Raw genomic sequence first — 23,965 nt, 5'->3', positions numbered from 1 at the left:
AGGCCTCTGCCGTCTTCGGTAGGCTGAGCCACGTTTGGAAGAAGCCTATGATCCAACGTCCCACCAAAATGAAGATCCTTGGAGCCTCAGTCTATTCGATCCTCATGTAAGGACCTGAGACTTGGCCTGCAACTGCAGCTGTCTCAATACTCTTCAGTCTAAGTGACTCCAGAGAATTGAGGGGATCTGATGGATAAACTTTGCCAGTAATGACCGCCTACGAAGTATGACTTCACACTCTCTCTTTTCACACCAGACTGCGCAGCGGACAGTTCGTTGGTTCAGACATATTCTAGAGCTGCCTGCGGATACACCGGCTTGGATTCTTTGTAACTTTGACCCAATCGGTAGCAGCAGGAAACATTAAAGAGGAAGGCCCAATTTCCGGTATAATGGCAGTCTCAGGAAATTCCTTGACTAGCTGGAATTTCGCTGTCAGATGCAGAGGCGGTCAGATGCTGATGACCGCCCCACGTGGAGAAGGCTGACGACACTCTCAGTACCACCCCGGCATGAGGATTAAGTAAAGTAAGTAAGCAATAATGAATGTCAAAATGTAAATATTTTTAATAATAGAGCTTTTAATTTTTAACTACAAATAAACTTTTAATAATAGATGTTTCAATTATAATAATAGAGCACATTTAAGAATAAATCAATTTATAAAAATTAAATAAAAGAATATGTCATTAATTTTGACAATAGAACTTTTAATTACATATGAATAAACTTTTGAAAGCAAGTTTTAATTTTAATAATAGAACGTTTTTAATAATATGTGAATTTTGAATAATAGGAGATGTCAGTAATAGACATATTGCAATATATGTGAATACAATGATTAATAATAGAATGTATGTCAATATTTCAATAATAAATTAGGTGCATACGGCTATCTTCTGAAGATAGCCGTAGTCTGATACCCGGGTGATAATTCCAGTGCATCCAAGACAAAGCACTTATCAAGAGTGCTATCAAGAGCATTGACAAAGTACGTCTTCAGGGAATATATTCTTATCCGAAATTATGGGCTTTATATATCAATCGTGGACCAGACCTCCTGTCAAAAGCCGAGCATGAATCTTCTTTCTAAGAAACTATTTTCATCCTGGTCAATAATATCTCTTCACAAGACATTTTTAAGGCCTATAATTGAAAACAGTGCCTTTAGAATGAGCTATGATAGCCATACAAGAGTAGATTCCTAAGACTAAACCCTTGATGACTATACTTTACGTCTATACTCAACTTTTTATATAAAAGAGTCTCATTTGATAGCGCTTATATGGTTCTTAAAGCTTGTTTTATATATCTTTCATAAAAACAATAGAAGTTGCTGTTACTTACCTACCTTACTTGGTGACTACGGCAAATTACCGTTAAACATGGCGGTTAGGATGAAGCCAAAATAGTAAGAGAGGTGGGGCCAAAAGCCACCAATAATCGAACGATTACAGCAACTGATAATAGGAAATAGCTTGGATCACCATGTCTGACAGTAAGCTTGTCGTAGAGAGTGAAACGGTTCAACAGATTATTCTGACGTCTTTTTTTCAATAAATAAAATGCTGAAATTGGAAATCAACAAATTTACCACACGTTTATGCGTGGTTAATTTTGAGTTTTAGAATTATTAAAACTCAATTTAAAATCACTAATACTTAATGATTTAAATCATTCATAGTTTTATTACCATTATTTTATTGCGTTTATAAAGTTACATTAACGTTATTTTAGCGGTTATAAACAAGGTAAATTCTCCATTCAACACCTTCATTATACAATGAATATTTTACAAAATGTTGACATATTCTTAAATTTTGTTATTTATCTCTTTAGTAAAAAAAAAAAAAAAAAACGAGATTCTAAAAAATAATTTTTACTAACCATTCTAACATTAAATAAAAAAAAGGAAAAAGTGACGCAACAGATGCGAAAACACCAGGATAAAAAAGAAGAAGAAACAACCACATCAGAACTTTGGGACATTTCCAATTTTAAAAAATACTTTTGCTACAACTAGGCTTCAATGTTGCATCTGAATCACTATCACAGTCATTAGCATCAGCAAAACGATCTTTATCATATTTCTGCATCAGAGGTAGTGTTTTGTTTCGTTTCATTGTCAAATAATCTTCTTCTTCTGATTCGGATGAGCTTGAGCTAACAAGTTTCTTAGATGGCAGGATGCTACAATTGTTATTTCTGTTTTCAGCTAGAAGCAGCATTTGATCTCGGACATTTTTGTACTTTCGCATGATTTGATTTCTGTACTCTGTCTCCTCTCTCTCCAGAATCCGTAAAAATGTTTCCAGCTCAGGAATGGTAAAGGCTTCCCACTAAAAATGAAAACAAAGTGGAATAAAAAAGTAAGTGAAGAGAAAAGTAAGAAAGTAAGGTAGAGTAAGTGAGCGAAAAAGTAAAAGAAAAGAAGTAAAAGTAAAAAAGTTAATCAAAATATGTTCCGATACAAGAAACTAAATTTCGTAAAACGACAATGACCAAACGGCGTCCCTAAGGGAATTTTTTTTAGAATATTGTATCGAAAGAAAAATTCTCTAAAATATATCTAAGGAATTTTGTAAAATAAAAACTTAGTTTTGTTTACCTGCCTATACAAAAAGTACATTTTTACAAATGCATTAAGAATATGCTCCCCGTGAAATATACAATTTTGCGACAAGCCTACACTTGCAACTAGAACCAAAAGCCAATATCCTTGATTCATTAGTTTCATTCACCGGATTCACCGGATCATTCAAGATTATTAGGCTTTTTCTTCAGGGTGTCTAAACTTGCTTAAAAATGAGAAAATTTTTCCTTTCTTTAACAATTTTAAACGAATTTCCAACGTATTTTCAATATAAGATGAAATAAAAAAAAAGGAAAAAAAAGTTGAACATTGCAGGAGGAGTTGAAATTTGCTTTGGCAACCAGATTCCAGGTGGCCGACTTTCTTTGGGATTCTACTGGCGTTACCCCCCCCCCCACCCCAAATCCCAAATTTTCCCGAATTTGTGGGCACTTCTTATTCAAAGTATGATTAAAATTATAATTTTTATTTTTGCTTCCCCCCCCCATACCGAAAAAAAAATGCTGCGTGCGTGCATGACGTGAGGTTATTTGTAGGTTTTTGTAGGCAATCAGGAGTATATCCAGATTGAGACCTTCCCCCGTTTATAAAAATTATTTTGATGGTCTTTATCATAAGGGCAACGGCCATGTGTCAGAATTCTGACTGCCATTTCTGATTGAAAGATAATTCCTAAAATGGATTACTTGAACTATGTGTATTAAATTTAATCTAATCCACTGAAGTCTTTCGAAAGCTGTGCAATAAGCATAAACATATAGTTCTTTGTCATTTACACACAATTTTGCAGGTCACAGAAACGAACTTCTCCACTGTGACACAAAACAGAAACAAACCGAAGATTTTCCAATATGTTTTTTTTTCTCAGAGGGCGAAGCAAAATCAAGATGCCAAAGCAAGATTCACCTGCAGTTCGAACCTAGCTTAAACACGGACATCTTCAGAAAACAAAGCGCCATCTATAGCGTGCTGCGATAGAAAATTTTTTAGATACTGCTTGTTAGATTTTATTTTCCAACCGGCCAACTTTTCTTTCATTTTCTTTCAGATTGTATTGCCATTTCCAGAGGATTCACGTATGAGAGGGGGTAGGCAGGCTTATGGGGATAGATTATGAAAAATTATATTTTCGGTGTTTTTGTTGAAAGACATGAATTAGTATTTTAATTGGAAAGAAGTGAAAAAAACTACAACCAAAATAATGCCTTCCCTCAATTTAAGAAAATGCTACCCCCCCCCCAACCTACATTTTCGTGAGTTGACGTTACTGTGTCTAGGAAAGACAAATTAAGCTGGCGAACACAATCTGATAAAAAGTGGTGCCCATGTGGCATTATATGAAAACAAGAAGGAAGATTAATTACAAGGATGCCAAGATCAAGGATTGGATGAAATTAACGTTTAATTGATAAAAACAAAACAAAACAGTTTTTATTGCTCAATAGATAAAATGATTCTAAAACAAAAATAATTTGCAGATCAATGGAAATGAACTGAAGTCGACATAAATTTTATTTCCATGTAGCATGTTATTGACACCTCAGACATTAAGGGAAGCACAGACTAATTCTGGCGAGACGCCAAGTAAAAAAAGGGATTACAAAACTAGGCCACAATCAAAGCAGGAGTTTTCAGGACATGCCAATAAAGATAATGGAAGATGACAGTTGGAAGTTTGCCAAATCAGATTATCAAACAATTGGAAAAACCTTTTTCAGCCATGGAAATTTATTTGACTGCTAGGAGTATTTTACAGACAATCAAAGAACATAGAGAGCTGGAGAAAACAAGGGCTTTAGTAACTTGGAAATATGTATATGCTAGCATCAGAAGCAGTATAAAATCACGCTAAGCGTAAATCACATCTAAGAAAAAAAAATGATACTGGATATACCCATAAGTTTGGTATGGACATGGGGGGGGGCTTTACCCTCCTGATCCTCCATTTGAGAGCAATTCAGCAAATGATGTTTGGCAATTATCTTATAAATGTAAAATTGTCATTTATGATCTCTAAACCTGATAGCGACGATTCGGAGTTCTTTAAGATACCTTACGCCTTTAGTAATATCATTTTACCCTCAATGCTCTTGTTATTTCTACTTCATTTCTTTGGTTATGAAGCATTCCCAATGCTTTAGAAAAGGTCCTCAATTCATGTTGAATAATTTGGTAACTGATAATAACTGGGAAATAAAATCAAACTGGTAAATATATAAATAAATTACTAGTAAATTGAATTAAATTTGGGAATGACTGTTCCCTGTGGATAATATTAATCAAAAGAAAATAACTAGAGCATATACATTTTGCCTCCCCAATAATCCTGAAATGACACCACTGAATAACCCTAATAGATAATGCGGCATATGCGAGCGTAAAAAGTACAAATAAATACAAAATATATACAAAAAAATGCTGTATAATTTTTTTATATTATATAAGAAATAAAAAATACCTTTGCTTTTAGCTTTTTAGAACTCTCATTGTAGACTGAAAGAAGTGATGAGTGATCTTTATGTCCTAAAGAAATGAAAGGTTTTCATAGAAAAACAAAAGTGTACTTGGAACTAACATCGTAGAAAATTTTTCTTATGAGAATCTTAAATAATTTCTTAGGCCAAACTGCTTTGTCATTTACATTTAAAATGTAAAAAAATATACAATAAAGGGTGACAATTTTAATTCAATTTGCGGAAAAATGTATGCCAATGACAGCCTGAATTCTAAAAACAATATTAGTTGATCAGATGTGAGTTTTTTCCACTTTTTTCTTATGCTGTATAGTGATTTTTCGTCTTTGTATATAATTTGTTGGACATAATAAAGGCTTTCTTTTGTTGGCTTACGGACGTGAATCTGAAACATTGGGACTTTAATATACTTTCATGCATATACTTGTACCATATAAGTATTATATGTTTTATACGTTTTCGAAAATCTACCACTTATTACATTTCATTCCGTTTCAATTAGGGGATCTCTAGCTTGGGCTTAAAACTATATAACATTCAAACTTACTTAACGTGGCAATTCATGACTTAAATTATAATAACCTTCATTCATTAACTAGCGGATTTCCTCAACTTCATGTCAGTGAATTTGAGCAGTCCTTTCAAGCATAATACGGTTTTGAAATTTAATCCTATTTGCTGTTTGATGAACTTTTAATTACTTAGCTTATTCTGAGCTGACACTTCAGCCCATTAGCTAAACTTCATGGTAAACAGCGTGTTCTTACTAACAAATTCTTACAAGCAAAGCCGTATCCAGGATGGGGGGCGGGAGGGAGTTACCGGGTTTCAACCCCCTGAACAAAAATCTTGGATATGCCCTTGATTACAGGGGGAGCTTGCCTTTGACGTATAAAGGAAGGGATTTTCATTTGCGTGAACATTTTTCTTTGTGCTAGAATCCGTTGATTTTCCACATTTAAGACTATTTATTTACAAGGTAGATGAATATTGTTGGATCAAATTGTGTTGAACGACTTTCCCACAGTAGTAGTGAACTTGCCAAATGGACTAAAGTACACCCAAGACAATCAAAACGTCCCAAAAGCATTGCTTGCGAGGGAGTACACGCTTCAAAATTTAGTCTAATTGTTCAGGGACTCTGCAACCTAATACAGTTTAGTACACCTAAAGAAGCATCAAAAACACTTCAAAAGCATTGCCTGCCAGGGAGTGCACGTTTATAAATTGAATTAAACTGTACAGAGACTGCAGATGCTACTATAGTTTACTACGCCCAAAAAAGTAACAAAAACACCTCAATTCCATTGCTTGCGAGCAAGGTCGTAAGTCCAATATTTTTGTTGGGGGAGCAAGATAGGTCCACATCCACAGAGTCAAGGGGATGGTCTATAATTTTTTTCTCCAAATTATTGGGGTACAACTACCCCCCTTCCCCCCCCTAAAAACATCACTGCTTGCGAGGGAGTAAATAATCAAAGGTTTAATCTAATTGTACAGGGACTACACAACAAAGTGTAGTTTATGACATGCAAAATATTATCAATAATACCTCAAATACATTGCTTGCGAGGGAGTAAATAATTATAAATTGGATTTAATGGTACAGGACTACACAACCTAATGAACTTTATTACACCCAAAAAAGTATCAAAATCACATCAAATGCATTGCCTGCGAGGGGGTAAATAATAGTAACCTGAATCTAATTGTATAGACATGCAGTGTAATGCATGCAGTTTAGTACACACACAAAAAAAAAAAAAAAAAAAAAAAAAAAAAAAAAAAAAAGCTCAAATGCATTGCTATAATGCAATTATAAATAAATCCCAAAAAATAAGTGGAAGAGCTGGTGAGTGAAACCATCCTCTGAAACTTAATTCACAAAAAATAAAAAAAATGAATTAATAAAATAATGTGTATTAAGTATTAAATGTATATTGAATATTAACTAACTTAATATGTATTAAGTATTAAATTAGTCATTATTTAAGTAATAATTGCAAATCCTTAATTACAAACAAAGCTTGTTATTTAATTCCCAAATTTAATGGGGAGGGGCTACAAATCTGGCAGACATATCACTTTTAGGCCAGTTAGAAACAGGATAGGATTCATTTGTTAAGATTGAAATGTGCTGACCGTTCGAGCAGCGACTCGACATCTCTTAAGTGAAAAATCGAGCTTTTAATGCGGTCCTAACGAAATAGGTGATATCTTAATTCATTACAGTTTTCCTAATTAGATAATAAAATTTGCAGAAACAAACTGTTTGAATACCCAGTGATATTAGTACCTGCACTACGTTTTTTCCTGAATATTTCTTTTAGGTCTAGAGATATATTCCTGTTATTTAGGTGGAAAAGTTCCAGGGGCGGATATAGAGCAAAATCTTGGGGGGGGGGCAATGTGACAAATGTGCCAATAATTGACCAAATTGAAAAACGTATTCTAAAAAAAGGTAAAGAAAAGAAAAAAATAGGATAACAGAGCGCCAGATAAAATCTTAAGGGGGGAGGCGGGGTCCCCCGTCCCCCTATATCCGCCAGGGCAAAGTTAAACGGTCGAAACTGGAAGGGAACAACTTGCATCAAATGGAAGGGAACAGGGGGACATGCCCCCCACTATATTCCCCCCTAGATTACTTTTTAGGGGTAGTTCCATCGAATATACCTATTTTCTGGTGTTCTTATAGAATTCCCCCCCCCCCTAAATTTTCATGAAATGAAGCCATTGTCAAAAGGGCCAAACCTGTAATCACATGTATACTTTGTAACACGATTCCCTTTAAATACTTAGGTTTTTTAATTGTGCAACATTATAACAGCAACAAAAAATGCCAACAAATAGCAACGTCAAAGTTACAACTGCGAAAAATTAATAAAATAAGTTGAAGAGACCAAATAAATTAAAAAAAAATCATTAAATAAAATAAATTGATTTATATTAATATAAATAAATTGAGCATTTCTTTGAAATGGTCTTCATTGCCGATTATTGACAGCATCCCTCTTTTTAACAAAATAGATCAACTTTTTTTTAAATATCTAATTTAAAAATTATACCAAGATTATCTACTTAAGTAATCAAGAAATATAATACCGGGATTATCTTTAAGCTGAAAAATTATCTATTATACTAAAAAGCCACTGTTGGTTTTTGTTGATGGATTTTCTACCTTCATGAATATGAAGCGCTAAGTCTCACTGGAATACATGTCCTGATTGGTCAAAGACATTACTCATATTGCATATGGTAACTTTTATCTTCTTGTTCTTCGTTATCATTTAAGTATGTCACCCATGCAAACAATAGGATAGGATTCATCCCACCCTCTAAGAGCGACCATAAAGAAAGCCTCTATTAAACATAATATTGTTATTAAACTCTTTGGTCTTTACCCTATGCTTAAGAAAAAAAAATATTACCAAGCTCAATTTTTCTGCTTTCGTTACTTAGTGGCGTCAATTCAAGAAAATTTAGGGGGGGGGAATTTAAAAATATAGGGGAGGGGAAAAACTTGTCATTTCTACATTTATCAATGAAAATACAAAAAAGACAATTTTTTGAAAACTCCCCCCAAAGGTATTTTCTAAATATAGGGGGGGGGGAGGGAGAATCTGGGGGTTGGGGTTGCACATACTACTTTTCCTATATTTTCTTTTAACTCTCCCTTTATTTCTCTCTTTGGTATCAAAGTTTAAATGCTAAAAAAAAGAAATTATCAGCCAATGTTATTGAGAATCTGACAGATCTGTACAATAGGCTATGAGAAACGGCATATCGGCGCTTGTCGCATGAATATAGTTTAACCCCTTTGTTTTACTAGCGACTTTGCTGATTTTACTGGTTAATTCTTTTCTAGGTTGCGCTGAATGCCGCGACAATGATTTGAAGCAAATGGCTAATAAACAGGGGTGTAGCTACAGCATTTTTATTGGGGGGGGGGAAGGGTCTACATCCGGATAATCAAGGGTCATGGGCTATTTAATAATTTTTATCCAAATTATTGAGGGTGCAACTGCCCCTCCCCTAAATGTCTAAATTGTGTGAACTTATTAATGTAGCCGTTGCAGTATATCTTACCATAATATCACCATTGTCATTCTCTTGGAGAACAAAGCTTCTTATGAACTGAGGCTTTTGATTAATGAGCCCTGTTTTATCTGAAGCGAAAACTCCCAATCGCTCAGCAGCTGGCCATTTCGTAACAATTTCCAATGGCTTCTCATCGAAATCCACTCTTCTCAAGTGAGCTGGAAGAAAGGGATCGACGTTACAAGTAATTAAATTCCATAAACCCAGAAGGAATAAAGGCTCACTCGAAAGGATTAAGACCAGAAAGCCCAGATGACATGATAATGGTTGCATTGGTAGCTGCAATCTAGCAAAGGACGAAAAACGGCCCATAGTAACCAAAAATTAAAAAACACGCTAAAAATGAAACTGGTAAGTGAGAAAAAGTTTCTATTTCGAGCTGATTCAGAAATGGTAACTATTATCTAAATTAGCGTTAATAGAAAAATGCTATTCTTAAGGGAATTTTGAAAAAGAGACTGAAACCAAGACTGTATCCAGGGGGGGGGGGGTTATGTCGTTTGTAAAATTTAATTCAATAGTTTTTCTAATCTAATACAGTTTAGTACACTCAAAAAACATCAGAAGCACCTCATTAACATTGCTTGCGAGAGAGTGAACAATCATAAATTTAATTTAGTTGTGTTAAGTTGTGTAAACTGTACTACACATACCCCTTGGGGTTTCACAAAATTTTTTGGGGGTACGCGGCCAGCCAACAAAAAATAAAACAACCCTTTAACTCTAGGACTGGCAATTTTATTTATATTTTAGCTATAGTTTAGTTAGTATCGGTAACTGAGAAGAGGTCCCAAAATGTTTAGTGGGTAAAAAGCGGTACAGGGTCTAAATAAGTTTGAGAACCACTGGTGTAGGGACTGCACAATATTTAATACATAACTGTTGGCTATTGAATAATATTACTGATGACCCATCGCAGCATTTATCCACCTGAACCCGACCCAGTTGACAACCTCCTCCGTTACTAGAGTTATAGCTATTTAAAGTACCAGAACACTAAAAGTAAAACCTGATTCCTTAAATTGGTTAATTGGAAAGTTGAACAACCATATACGTTTTAAAAATCAGGAATACCCGGGAACACAAATTTTCATGAAAAGACCTCAATATGCTTTTGCTTATACCTTAGTTGACTATCAACATATAGATAAAATCCTTATTTTCTTCTGACTCGAACAATACCACCTTTATTACTTAATGTTTATATATTCCCACTAGCCCTTACTGTTCAATAGCTTTACTAAACATAACGCTTGTACCACCTACTGACTGTTGTATTCCTCGATGATTAGATGCCGATAAATTTGGTGTTACAACTGCTTGGTTGGACTTTCTTATAAACAAGAAAAGTTTCCGCTTGAATCCTTTTACGATTCAGTGTAACCGCAAACGAGAGAATTGACACAAAGAAAATATCTTAATAATTGTATAACAATCAAAGAAAAATCGTATAAAGTCCCGGTTTTCCGGTATGAGCTAAGATGGAGCCAGGGGGTCAAAAATGTTTTAATTTTGATGTTCTTGGTATTTGAAGAATCTTTTCTTCTGGCGTCTTCGAACTCCATTCTAGGCCATCCCACTTTTCCTTCTGCTTTAGTTAAATCGCCAAAAAATCAAGATTTTCGGCAGTCCATCATCCTTCATCAGCGAAACCTGACTGCACCATCTTATCCTTTATATTATTATATCCTAGGAGATAGGTATCGAACCACATTTTTCGTCCTGCTCATTATTTGAAATATGGTCATTGAATAACCATTTAAAACTGCCTTTCCAGGAAATTTTTCCGGGAAACTTCTAGCAAATTTTCTACAAACTTTTAAAATATACGGTGTCAGAAATAACCCTTTCTGAATTTCTAAGCCTGATTCGTACTCAAATGGGTCATTGAGAGGTTCAGGAAAAAGACAGTATTCTAAATTCACGAAATAATTCTTTAAATTTTCCTTGAATGGGGAAAAGATTTTCAAATCTGAATTTCTTGAATTGGTACTTAATTTTTTAAAAATCTTTTTCAAATGGAATGATAAGCCCTGCTCATTAAATCAGAAATAGTTTTGTCTTGGTTACGATCCTTTGCTCTATTTTCCGTATCGATCCGTATTTTCGGAAAACCCGTTTCGACTCTTTGGTTTCCCGTATTCAAATCCATGGTAAAACACGAGAGTCAGAGATACACAAATGATAGTAAATATTTGCATAACAGCATCAAACTAAAAATATTTTGTCATAACCTATTTAAGCTAACACTTAAATACATTTATATTGAACTGGAAAAAATACCCCCTTTTGTAGACTTTTTGATAAGCCCCACTTATCTCGGACCACATCGTAACCGGCAGGAGCCTTCGGTTCTCGTGCATGGATCACGTCATATATCGCAAATAAATTACCTTTTTTGTCGACAATTTATATATTTTTCCTTTCTATTTTGTTTACAAAAAAAAGCCCTAAAGATGTTCATCTCACAGATCCTATCTGAAACAGCAATACGCTAACAACTCAGTTATGGTTTATTGTTCTGAACATATTTTTGTTATTAGTTTTTAAGCTTTTAAAATCGGAAACAGAAAATGATCAACAGTTAGCTCCTATACGAGAATATGTCTGATACCAATTTGATTAGATAATGTGGCCAAAAGTTTGTATTCCGATTAAATTGACCCCTTCCCCCGCCCCCCCCCCGAAGGGCAGGCAAGCACATATGGCTATGAAATAATCTAAGCTAAGCAAAAGTTTGTATTGTTCCGATTAAATTGACAAAGAAGAATGCATCAAAGAAAAACGAGGGCACAATAATGCACCATGTTGCTTTCGATTAATATGTTACTGCTATGCTATGTTAAGTACTATGTTAGGTTATATGTTACTGCATTGATATGTCCATTTATGTTTAAATGCGTAAAACTCTAGTTTTAATAAAACTTGACAAATAATTTATCTTCGTCCCGTGGGGAAGAAGAATGTGAAGGTAATCCGTGGAAAAAAAGGAATCATTCATTTTCCACTAAAATTTATCTCAGGTACCAACTCTATTTATTGTTCCAATATATAAATAAAAATAAACAAAAAAAAGGTAAATCGATTCTACCTTTAACTGTATCTCCATCTTCTGCGTATTTTTCGTATAACGCGAATTTTCTTGGATCATCAACCACATGAAATTTTTTCAAGAGTAAAGTGATTAAATGACCTGTTGTTGTCTCACTAAAAATAAAATAATATAAAATAATAAAATAAAATAAAATAATAATACATTTTCTCCCTTATACCCAAATTACTTAGTAGTAGCATCTCTATGCTTCACCTATGCCACAACAAGGTGTCCTCAGCGTTGAAAGAGGGAAATAATTTCAACCATAACACTTCAAAAAAAAGGAATATGAAAGCAAAAATGAATAAAAAAGAAAAAAAGAGCAACAAATAAATTTATACAATAGCTATCCATGTAAAAACCATGGAACTTTTAAAGACTAATATTATTTTCAATATTTAATTTTTAGTTTTTGCTCTTCTTTACTTCTATTTATTTGCTTCTTTATTCGGTCAAATACATTGTATTTATCGAGTGCAAAATACCAGATATTTTGGTCGTAAATGGAATGGGAGAGGATTGAGAAGTGTGGAGCTCTTTTCAGTTTCGGTGAAATTTCACATATAAGTAAAGGGTATTACAATATGTATTGCAAATGATGCATAAAATACGTATCATCAAAATATAACATTAATATATATATATATATATATATATATATATATATATATATATCATTTCGATTAAATTTCAAATATAACTAAGGGGTGTTAGAATATGTTTATATATACATAAATACGTATTATCAAAATAAAACATTAATGTATATAAGCTTAAAATTTTAAATATAATATTTTTAATTATGATCACATTTTAATTAATTTAATTACAATTAAACCAGTAACAGTTGTTTACTTGATACACGAAAGTGTGAGCGGCTGCTGGAGTTGAAGAATGTTTAGCTAGGCTCAGCCAAAAAGGATGGAAGAATGTGATTTAAATTACAATTTAGGAAACGCAACTATATCTAACTAAAAATTACTTTTCCTATTTATGATAGTAGAGACCAGAATTATGACAAATAATATATTCAGTCTGTTTTTTAATTAGCTTTAAATGAAATTAAAAGTGGAACTGGAGTTAGAACTGGAACTGGAGTTAGAACTGGAACTGGAGTATTTCTAGTATTGTTTTTCTTTACATTTTCAAAAGAAGTATCTATTTCTTCAATATTCAATAAATCAGTGTATGTAGTCAAAAAACAAAAATAAGAGTCGAAAAAAAAATTCCCAGTTTCTACGTAGGAACTTCTTATGGGGAATTGTCAATTGACTCAAAAGGAAGTACGTTACAAAGCATAATCTTATGGGTTGATGGAAAAACTGCAACTTCTATTGCAGGTTTTTGACCGTTGTTCCTAAGCAGTTGGCTTGCAAGGGGGAGATAGATTATCCCTTCTGTTTAGGCTCCGTGAAAAATACCAAATAGTGTTGAGTCAGTGAAGCAAATATTTAAATGGTCCTAGATTCCTTTTAGGTATCGAATGGTAGTGAGTCGGCGCAATAAAATCATCGAATGGTATTGAGTTGGTGCAGCAAAAATTTCGAATTTTTATTGAGCTGTTGCAGCAGATACAGAAAGGGTTTAGACCCCTTTTTGGCCCTCTTAGAGATACTGAATGGTACTGAGTCGTGCTGCACAAACATCGAATGGTATTGAGTCGGTGCAGCAAAAAGGTCGAGTAGTAATGAGTCGGTGCAGCAAATATAGAAAGGGCTTAGGCTCCTTGTTGACTCTCCTAGATATACCGAATGGTAGTGAGTCGTGCTGCAAAAAGATAGAATGGTACTGGGTTGGATCAGCAAAAATGTCAAACGGTAATGAGTCGGTGCAGCAGATATAGAAAGGTTTAGGCTCCTTCTTATTCCTCTTAGAGATATTGAATGGTATTGAGTCGGTGCAGTAGATATAGTAAGGGTTTAGGCTCCTTTTTGCTCTCTTAGAGATATCAAATGATAGTCAGCTGTGCTGCAAAAAAAATCGAATGGGTAGCCTAATCGGTGCAGCAAAAATATCGAATGGTAATGAGTCGGTACAGCATTCATAGAAAGGGTTTAGGCTCCTTTTTGGGTCTCTTAGAGATATAGAATGGCATTGAGTCGGTTCAGCAGATATATCGAATAATATTGAGTCGGTGCAAAAAATTGAACCAAAGGAAACAGTTCAATCAACAAAGAAAAGACTATATTTCCGTGTAGAAAAATGATTTTTAGTTCCACTGGTTTATTTTTTTGACACGTTTTGTCAGGCATTCACGTTATTCTTTAGGTGCATGTTGGAAAGGCAAATCAAATAGTCCGCCTCTGTTACCCGTTGTTGTCAAATTTCAGGCCAGTACAAGGAATTCCAAACCTGATTCGTACTTTTCTATAGATAGATAGATAGATTTATTTTCCATATAACAGTAAAATAATTACACAACAATCTACAGTTCCCCACAAAGGCTCCATGGCCTGTAGGAGGGAGATTATGAAACAGATGACACAACATTAAACATTTAAGAGTTTTAATCAAACATAACATTAAACATCTATGAAACTTAGATGATTTGTAGACATCCAATATACACCAAAGCAATCTTAATATCCATAGCTCTGCTCCCTAATATTTTTCTGATAAAGAAAAGAGAACATACCGCATTTTGGAAAAAAAATATTCTACTATCTTAGAAACCAAATAAGATAGGAAAAAATAGATTCAGTGGCGTCAATTGGGGGTGGAGAGGGCAGGGAGGCATATACCACCTGGTTTCCACAACCCCCCCCCCCAGGTTTAGACAAATAACTTTTTGGGGGAAATTTTCATGGGGAAATACCTTTCTTGTATTTTTATTGAAAAACTGCACATTTGCACCTCTAGATTTAGAAAAAAACATTTGCCCCAACCCCAGTTTTCGTTAATTGCCGCCAGTGAACAAATTGAGCCCGCCGATAGAGCTTGCTTTGCTTGAGCAGATGAAATGTAAAAATTTATTTCCATAAAAATATCAATTAACACCTTTTGGATCACCGCAAATAATTTATTCTGGTGCAGAATGTAACAGCATAACACTTTCTAAACGGCATTTAACTGATACACTAAAATATGGTAACTTATATCATGAATGAGAAGATAGAGATAAAATAGATTAAAATAAAACAAAATAAGTAAAAATATGGTGTGGCTATTGCTATAAAGCATCATTTCTTGAATTGTAGTACAAGGTTTCATTGTCAGCGTTCACACAATTTATTCAGTAAGTTTAATTTAACCGATACACGATGCTTATTTTAATTCTATCAGTCTAAATTTATTCAATCATATTCGGCTTTTACCTTACGATTGTTAAAAATTTGGACTAAAAATTATTTTGCTGTAATTCTAAAAAAAAACTCAAATTATAGTAGGTGAGACCAGTAAGTGGTCTGTTATCGATATGCTTTACATATTAATTTGAAAGTAGAAAATTAACACAAATCTTTTCATCTCTAAACTTTTTATTTCTAGTTTATGGATTACTACCCAACCTCATACCTTGTGACATGAACTGATTTGAAAGCACCTCTAGGCAGTGAGAATGACGTCATTTCTTTTCCAGCCAATGAGGTAGCATCGTCCGCTTGCAAAAGATCATATAATGATGGAGGTGTTGTCCCAGCCAAGACATTTATTTGTCGACTAATATTTAACTGAATTCGCAAAAATCCCCGAAATGATGCCTTCCGACCCTTAGACTGCAATGTAAAATGAGACTTGTTTTGTTAATTTAACAAATTATATCATTAGCAAAAGCATAGAAGTTGTCTAGGTAAAGAGAAAAACAAAGCAAAACGAAAAATACCATTTTCTGGTTCGAAACCAGACACAAAAAATGAGAACCTGTAAAACTGATAGTGGAAGCCATGTCGCCCCTATCACCTCTAAAAGTTACACCTTACATTTCCAGACTTGTGAGACAATTGCAAAAAACCCCTTTAATGAGCTGCTAATGCCTTTGAAAACCCTTTGGTCTTCCCTTTGAGGACAGATTAGTCAACCGTTTTCTGCAATTACCCTGGAGGTGCCAAAATATCAGACACGTCTTTTAGGCGTTACACCAACGATATATAGTTGGTAGAACTTCCAAATAGGGATCTGAGCTGTATACAACCTAGCCGTATAGTGATCATGGACCAGTGAAGCGGTCATACGACCGGGATTATATGACATCGTGCGCTGCAAGACAACCCATGGAAAAGGATACTGGATGAATGATTCATCCGGAAATAATTAAATCTTATGTTTCAGTTTAAAAAACAAAAGATTCAAGACAGAGTTCTTGTTATCCCAGCTGAGAGTTTGCAGCGATTACTATGGCAAGTGAGGAACCGGATAGTTTTCAATTTCAATGTATTTATTTATTTAACAACAAAAACAATCTACATATAAAAATTAATATCATTCACTCAAAATAAAATGGTTGACGTGGGATGAATCAGGTAAAAACACATACACATGACATCAATTAAACTCATTATAATAAGAAAGAGAAAAAAAGAAAGAAAAAAATATAAACAACAAAAAAATTAATAAATATGTAAAAATAATAATAATAATACTACGGGGGCAGTAGCAACATACCATGTCCATACTTTGGGGTCATACTCACCAACCAACAAACAAATACATCTCAATTTAAATCGAATCAAGTCTCCTCCAAAACAAACAGAACTAAAATTCACTCAGTTTTGGATGGCATTGAATCCACCCAAGAAAGAACTCTAAAAATTACTAATAAATACGCTAAATTCTCACACTCCCTCCTGCTAAAAAAAATGAAAAAAAAGGACACCCCAGATTAGAAGCCCCAGAATGCAGGAGAATAAGGTTATGATTCTGCATTTCGCAAAATAAGAAGTAATGAATTCTCGTCTCAAAAATATTCCCCCTAAGAGACTCTCTCCCTTAAAATTCATTGCCTTACCTCAGCCTAGAAAAAAACATTTGTCTCCTCCGAATAAAGCAAAAATTGACAATCCCCCTCAATGGGTTTCCTATTTTTGTTTTCCTCCCATTCTTAGTTTCCTTTATTTTCCTTTGATTCTATTTTTTCTTAATTTGATTGTCCCTGTTAGTTGTTTTTCAGCCAAACGTTGCTGACACTAACAAATTTTAGCGACATCACTTCCATTTTTTTCTCTTTTTTTTTACCCTGGGATGAACACTGGTACAATCGGTGAGGTAAGTCTGTAACCTTTGTGACGTTGTAGCCTATATAATTTTTATTAAATAACAACAGTCTACTTGTAACAGCCATCATAAACAAGAACTAGTTTTGGTGGAGCTATTCCCCAAGATTTTCCCTCATTTTTTAATGATCTTTTTTGCCTTTGGTAATCCTCTTAAATCCTGCGATTACTTTTAGGGAATCAGAATAGAATATTACCCGTGAAAATTGTTGGCATACGGTTCCATTTTATAAATTGATCCGGCTTCTGTTTAAATCAGTGAATTATTTCATTAGTTCCCCAACTGACAATATTAGATGTGCAAAATTACAACTACAAAGGACCCTGACATAATATATGCATGAATGTGTACGTATTAACAACGCTTCTTGACTACTAAGGTCCTCGCGTCATCCCTGCAGTGTGAACGTGTCGTGATGCTGGGACTGACAAACTTCGAAACTTTGCCATACAGTAAGTTGATATTCATTTTCTGCTTCTCCTTCTTGTTTTGGTTATCTGGAGACGCTAATGCAAAGTCTCCATCCAATTCCTAGCCCTCCTACATCAAGGGATCAAACCCCAGACCCCGTATTGCCAAGCTGAGATCAATCCACTGTGCCATTACAGGGTATAATAGTTTTCACTTTATTTAGTTAATTCCTTTATTATTCTGTTGAAAGACGTCAATGGAATGAACGTCAACGTAGTCTGTCTATTATGTAATTGTTTTTGTATACTGGTCGGATATTCTGTCTAGTAGAATGATTACTGTCTACATTATATGTCGGCCATGGCGTGCTGTTTTCATTCTGTAAAGTTGAAATAATTTTAATTTATATTTAGCCAACCGCCTTGCTATATTTTTAAATATTCATAGATGAGCTGTGGGTGATATATTGTTGAGACCCAATGATCTAGAATCTAGTTTATATAGGTGAAAAAAAAAAAAAAAAAAAAAAAAAAAAAAAAAAAAAAAAACCTTCTAGAATCTATAGCGGCCAAGTGTCCTATTATGTTCCCACATGTTCCTAGATGAGCTTTAACTAATAATGTTCCAAAAATCAACTATCTTAGAAAAGACTGCAGCATGAAAAGACATAAAAAAAAGCAGTTTTTTTTGCAAAAAGTGATTCTAATTTTTTTTTTTATTAAAAAAAGGCACTAGAACTTTTAATTTCCGTTTGAATGAGCCCTCTCGCGACATTCTAGGACCACTGGGTCGGCACGATCACCCCTGGGGAAAAGAAAAAACAAACAAATAAACACGTATCCGTGATCTTTCTTCTGGCAAAAAATAAAAAATTCCACATTTTTGCAGATAGGAGCATCAAACCTCTACAGTAAGGTTCTAAGATACGCTGAAACTGATGGTGTGATTTTCATTAAGATTCTATGACTTTTAGGGGGTGTTTTCCCCTTTTTTCGAAAATAGGGCAAATTTTCTCAGTCTCGTAACTTTTGATGAGTAAGACTAAACTTGATGAAACTTAAACATTTAAAATCATCATAAAAGTCCAATTCTTTTGATGTATCTACTGATATTAAAATTCCATTTTTTAGAGTTTCGGTTACTATTGAGACGAGTTGCTCTTACTACAAAGTTCGTTACTACGAACTGTTTGATATGTTGAAAAGCATGGATTAAGCATTAAGCATATCCAAAATTGCAATTATAGAGTTGACCCTGTACAACTTTTCCGATAAACTTTCCGAAAAGGGAAAACAACACCCTACCTTACGTCTAAAGAAAACCATGTCGCAATAAAACTTAGAAAACACTAGTAAACGATAGCTCCAAGTAAGAAGAACACTTTATAAACCACAAAGAAACCACAAAAAGATACTGATAACGTTAATTCATGAATAAGTAATCTCAAGTATTTGAAACTTTGTATTGAAGTTTGAATTGGATTTAAAAACTTAAGTTGTGCTGCCATATTATTATAGCTGGTGCAACTATAGCTGGTAGAATATTGGAAACGTTTCCAAATAACGCTTGCTTTATGCCCGGGCAGCATTGCAGTCACACCTGTCAAAAAAAGTGAATACTTATCAGAAGCTCTGACATAAGCACAGGGTTGCAATCCATGGTAATTCATCGCAAGCTTTTTATTTTTCTTCGTTTTGGTGATTTCTAGTCATGTCACTGTTTTTTCACTGCACAGATAGATTGTCTGGGCTATTCTAGTCTTCTTAAGATAGCCTAGTGAAGCACAAAATAAATTCAAACTGAGTAAACGAATTTGGACAGAGTTACTGAGAGTTAAGACACGAACGCAGCCTCAGTGTTAGTAATCTTTATAGTTTAGTTATTTTATTCCCTCCATAGTGATTTTTTTCTCAATTTTGTGATTTCTTGTTTTCTTTTCTGTTTAGGTTATTTTTTTATAGAACGAAATGCTTCATACATATGCTTTTAGCTCCAAAATAAAGAAAAAACAAAACACACTTGAATACAAAAAAAAAAGTCAAATCTAGTCTAAGTGATTCTGGATTTACCCTACGATTCATTTCTAGGACTGGTGGTCACCTTGTCCTTTTTCTGGAGGGTGAGGGGCGTTGACCTCAAATGAGTAAGACCTTCAGATTCCAATCATATCTTACATAGGAAAACAAAGAACGATACTTGCTAGAAGGTCCGAGGGGTCACCCACCTTCAAAACCGTGTACATCAGGTCGCACACACCATACATGGCGGGAGGGTGCCGTATCCATTTTAAACTGCACCTAATCTGGCGTGAATTAGCGCAGTGCGCCATATCTGGCAGTATAATAGGTGTTCCATGATTTACACCGGGTGGCAGAGAGTGGATGAACCTCAGAAAATATACAGACTTATTTTGTCATTTTTTCATGTTGTTGGGAATTCAAACACTTGCATACATGTCTTGGTCTTATATAAGTCGTTTTTACTTTAAGCTTTATTCTTAGAAAATTCTAAGTAACAAAAAAATGTTCCATCATCGCTTTTAGTTTTGGCTGGAAACCTTTATTTTGTTTTCTAAGCGATTTTCTTAGATTTAATTTTTTCAGGCATTGGAAAAGCTTGCATTGGACAAAAAATAATGAAGTTTTATATCGTAGCAAAATAAACATAACATTTTGCCTTGACGAAAACACGCCAAATAATAATTAAGAGATATCATTATGTTGGTTCTTCGGATTTAAGGTTTATTTTTTTTAGAAAGTTGTATTTCATTTCAACTGTTTATGGCTCTGTTCAGTATCATGGGTAAGCTTTCCAATTAATTTCCAACAGTATTTGCAAAAACAATGGAATATCGCTATACATATAGTTCATTTTCCTTTGCTTTATCAATTAAAAAAAAACGGTTCCTCATGTCTACAGATTCATGGGTGGGTAAGAGAAAATTCCTCCAAGATTCATGCTAAACATACTCCCCTTCCAAAAAAAATCATAATTTTAAACTTCAAATTTTAGCTTTCAGTAAACAAAATATTGTGGCCGCAGAATCGCGGCTCAAAACTGTGCGATTTGACCGATTTTGGACTGGTCGGTAAATTCAAAGATTCTATAAACGAATACTGTGGCCCTCATTGGTTATAAAAAAGAACAAAAAAATAACAGCCAATAGCAGGATAGATTGTCCCACCTCTGAAATTCTGGCCAGTGCTATATCTGTCCCTTTCCTGCTTTAACAACGTCAAAACAATGCCCCTTTCTTTTTTTAAACTACAGAAAATCATTTTGCCTTTAGCCTAAATAATTTTTCCAAAATAGCTTCCTTTTTTCACTGCACAAAAAGATAACTTAAATTATTCAGAATGTCTACTTTAAGGCAAATTTTTATCTTGATCCCTTCGTAGGTCTTTAATAATGAATTCTTTGTTGGAAGCATCTGCAAAAATAGTGTACTAACCAATTCGTTTTTGTTCCCCTTCTCCTGTAATCCCTTCAGACTGCTAAGCAAAGCTTTTTTAAAATCTTATTCCAGGATAGATTCTATTTTTGGGACGGTTGTGGAATATTTAAAAGGGTAGAATCTCTTCTGTAATCTTTAAGGGGTTGCAGACTCATTTTTCCCGGGAAACCAAATCAATTCTGTTGAAGGTACTGGCCAAAGATTAGGAATAAACAAAGAAAACATAACTGCTACGAATAATACTAATAGTAAGTCACCACAGTGCAAAACCACTGAAGCCAAGACAGCACGAAACCATGCCGGTTCCTTGGCTATGTAAAGATTGTTGCTTGGCTTACGCAAGTTAGATATAAGTGTATTTCTTGTATTTAGTGTTTTATTACGTTAAGGGTATATTTTTGGTATTTAGTGCATGTTCCACTTCAAGGGTATAGTTGGTATGTGTTGTTTAATGTACTTGTTTCTGCCTTCTTTTCTATTCAAGGCAGTGGATCAAATGACTAAAAATCTACCGGCCAATGAGAGGCTACTTTGGGGGTCATGGAACCAGAATTGTATGCTTGGCCCTTGGTAGATAAGAAGGGGGAAAAGACAACTTGTGGACAGTTCAGCTTTGAGAACCAACAGTGACAAGTGGTTAGAGGAACACCGCTCATAGAGTTCGAGCAACCTCCACCTTTCTATAAAATACGGTGCGCTGGGAGAGTTTAACAATAACCTCCACATCACTGCCGTCGGAGAGTTTCAGTAACCTCCACTAGCCAACTATAGACGGCGAGCTTGGAAAGTGCAGCAGCCACTTCCAAATCAACGGTGCCAGCCGGTGCAAGTTGACTATAGCTCGGATTCTCTACGGCTTCAAGAAGACTGTTCACGAGTGTACTCTAGTATTGTATTTTGTTTATTTGTTTATTAAAGTAGTTCTAGCAACATCTTGAGTAGATACGAATCCTGCCTACTACGCTACCCAGGGTCTTGTCCACGTGGAGGCTTGATCACCCCCACTGGGGGACGAATAAGACGGTATTTCCTTAGAGAAATATACCACACTTCCCATTGGTCGCAGCTGTTCATGGTGTTGTTGACTACTTTTTAGAAAATCTTTTCTAATAATTCGTTGAGCTGTCTCTATTTCCTAGCCTTAAATTTAAAACCATGCCGGCCGACTTGGAGGCCCATGTTAAAGACATCGAAGCTAGGCTAGCAGATGCATAGACTCGTCTGTCATCTCAGAGAGTTAGTTCTGATATTTACCAACCAACTCATCCTATGCCTGTTAATTTTTATGTAGAACAATGTCCGCCAATTTCTAAACTTTCGCATCCAGCCGATATTCATTCCTGGATTTTAACTCTAAAACAAATACAAAAGAGTCAGTCCAAGGGGGACGCCTCTATGGGGACTCAAGCCATCTGTTACACTAGGGGAGAGACTCAAAGATTTTTATATAATTCTTAACTAAACAATATCAAAATTCTTTTTGACCTTAAAAGAACCTTTAAAATAGCGTTTTGCCCAAAAAAAAGTTTAAGACAAAAATTAGAAGCATTGGTCATATAAAAACAGAAGGAGAACGAATTAGTCTCTAAATTTTCTTGTATAATAGCTGGTAAGGCGAAGTATTATTGAAAGCCAGCCAACAAAAACGACGCCAGTAGTCGCATATCAAACATTTTTAAAGTGGCTTAAAAACTAGTATCGTGTGCCAAGTAATGGAACAAATATCACAAGATTGCGATAATGATGAACTACTAGACTTAGCTAGGGAATTTGAAACAATAGATTTAACATTTTGAAGTCCTAATGCAGTTATAACTGCAGCAGTCAGCGGTCAAAACATCAACCATGACATGTAACAAAGCCGAACTCCCTCTATGTCAAGATCAACTAGAGGTAATTATTTCAGGAATGATTTTAGTGGTAGAAATAATGCTCGCATAAAATGTTGGAATTGTAGGGGTCCACATAGACAATCTGAATGTAAGGAACCTATAACGTGTATCCGCTGTGGTGAAATAGGGCACAAGTCAAAATTTTTCTTAGCCCCAGCGCCTATAAATCTACCACAAGGAAACCAAAAAAAACTAAATAATTCGACTTTACCGGTGGCCGAGTCTAACCTTATGCGAAGTCCTCTAATAAATAATATTTCTTCTGTGAACTGTTCTGATTAACGAATTTGTTATTTGAGCATACCAGAATAAATCAACTGTGTTTCATTTCCATTTACGCATGATGTAATATTGTGCGAATCTATTAAAATTTTAGCATTTATTGACACCGGTTGTCAAAGGTCACTATTATCGGAAAATTTATTCTACAGCCTTCCGGAGCAAATATAAAAGGAAATTATAAGTATATACCAAGGTACTACTTCCAAGGGGCCCCCGTACCAAACTGTTTTTTTTCTGTTATCTTTGCAGGTCATTACACTCTTTGCCATGGAATAATATAATTTCAAAAGTTCAGCGTAACTTCAAAGTTCAGTGTCCTTTTTTAGCGGTTAACTAGAAAACCGATGTCTCTTTTTGCCCGCCAATTATTTTTGTATATATTCAGATTTCAAATTTGATTCTCCATCAGTTTTGAATAGTTTATATTCGAGATAGAATTACAGGCATTTTTTGTAAAAA

At 34.6% G+C, this 23,965-nt stretch overlaps 2 protein-coding genes across 2 annotated transcripts in view; one reads left to right on the top strand and one right to left on the bottom strand.

Moving 5' to 3' along the window:
• Positions 1-1,840: 1,840 nt before the first annotated feature.
• Positions 1,841-16,880, bottom strand: LOC148950983 (ras association domain-containing protein 1-like). Its single transcript, XM_089090975.1, has 5 exons — positions 16,859-16,880; positions 15,773-15,995; positions 12,257-12,372; positions 9,154-9,323; positions 1,841-2,339 (listed from the first exon to the last, which is right to left on the bottom strand). Exons 1-5 carry the CDS (start codon positions 16,878-16,880, stop codon positions 1,998-2,000), a joined length of 873 nt encoding a protein of 290 aa, XP_088947101.1. The 3' UTR covers positions 1,841-1,997.
• A 554-nt stretch (positions 16,881-17,434) lies between these two features.
• Positions 17,435-23,965, top strand: part of LOC148950982 (microphthalmia-associated transcription factor-like) — a 37,566-nt gene continuing 31,035 nt past the window's right edge. The window contains exons 1-2 of the mRNA XM_089090974.1: positions 17,435-17,458; positions 21,817-21,902. Coding sequence (XP_088947100.1) covers positions 17,435-17,458; positions 21,817-21,902 — 110 coding nt within the window. The remainder of the gene's footprint in view (positions 17,459-21,816; positions 21,903-23,965) is intronic.

The sequence above is a fragment of the Artemia sp. Qi Xiang Cuo genome, chromosome 6 (assembly GCF_049724085.1).
Source record: "Artemia sp. Qi Xiang Cuo chromosome 6, ASM4972408v1, whole genome shotgun sequence".
In the NCBI taxonomy this organism is placed as follows: domain Eukaryota; kingdom Metazoa; phylum Arthropoda; class Branchiopoda; order Anostraca; family Artemiidae; genus Artemia; species Artemia sp. Qi Xiang Cuo.
Note: the sequence above shows the minus strand (reverse complement) of the source record. Positions and strands in the feature narration are given on the sequence as shown.

What these genes read in the sequence shown, in the direction of transcription:
- LOC148950983 (XM_089090975.1), bottom strand. Translation starts at nt 16,880, where the DNA reads ATGACCCCAAAGTATGGACATG. An exon ending in GACCCCAAAGTATGGACATG is followed by an intron (nt 15,996 to 16,858) that starts GTATGTTGCTAC and finishes TAAATTAACAAA; the next exon opens with ACAAGTCTCATTTTACATTG. An exon ending in AAATCAGTTCATGTCACAAG is followed by an intron (nt 12,373 to 15,772) that starts GTATGAGGTTGG and finishes TTTTATTTTTAG; the next exon opens with TGAGACAACAACAGGTCATT.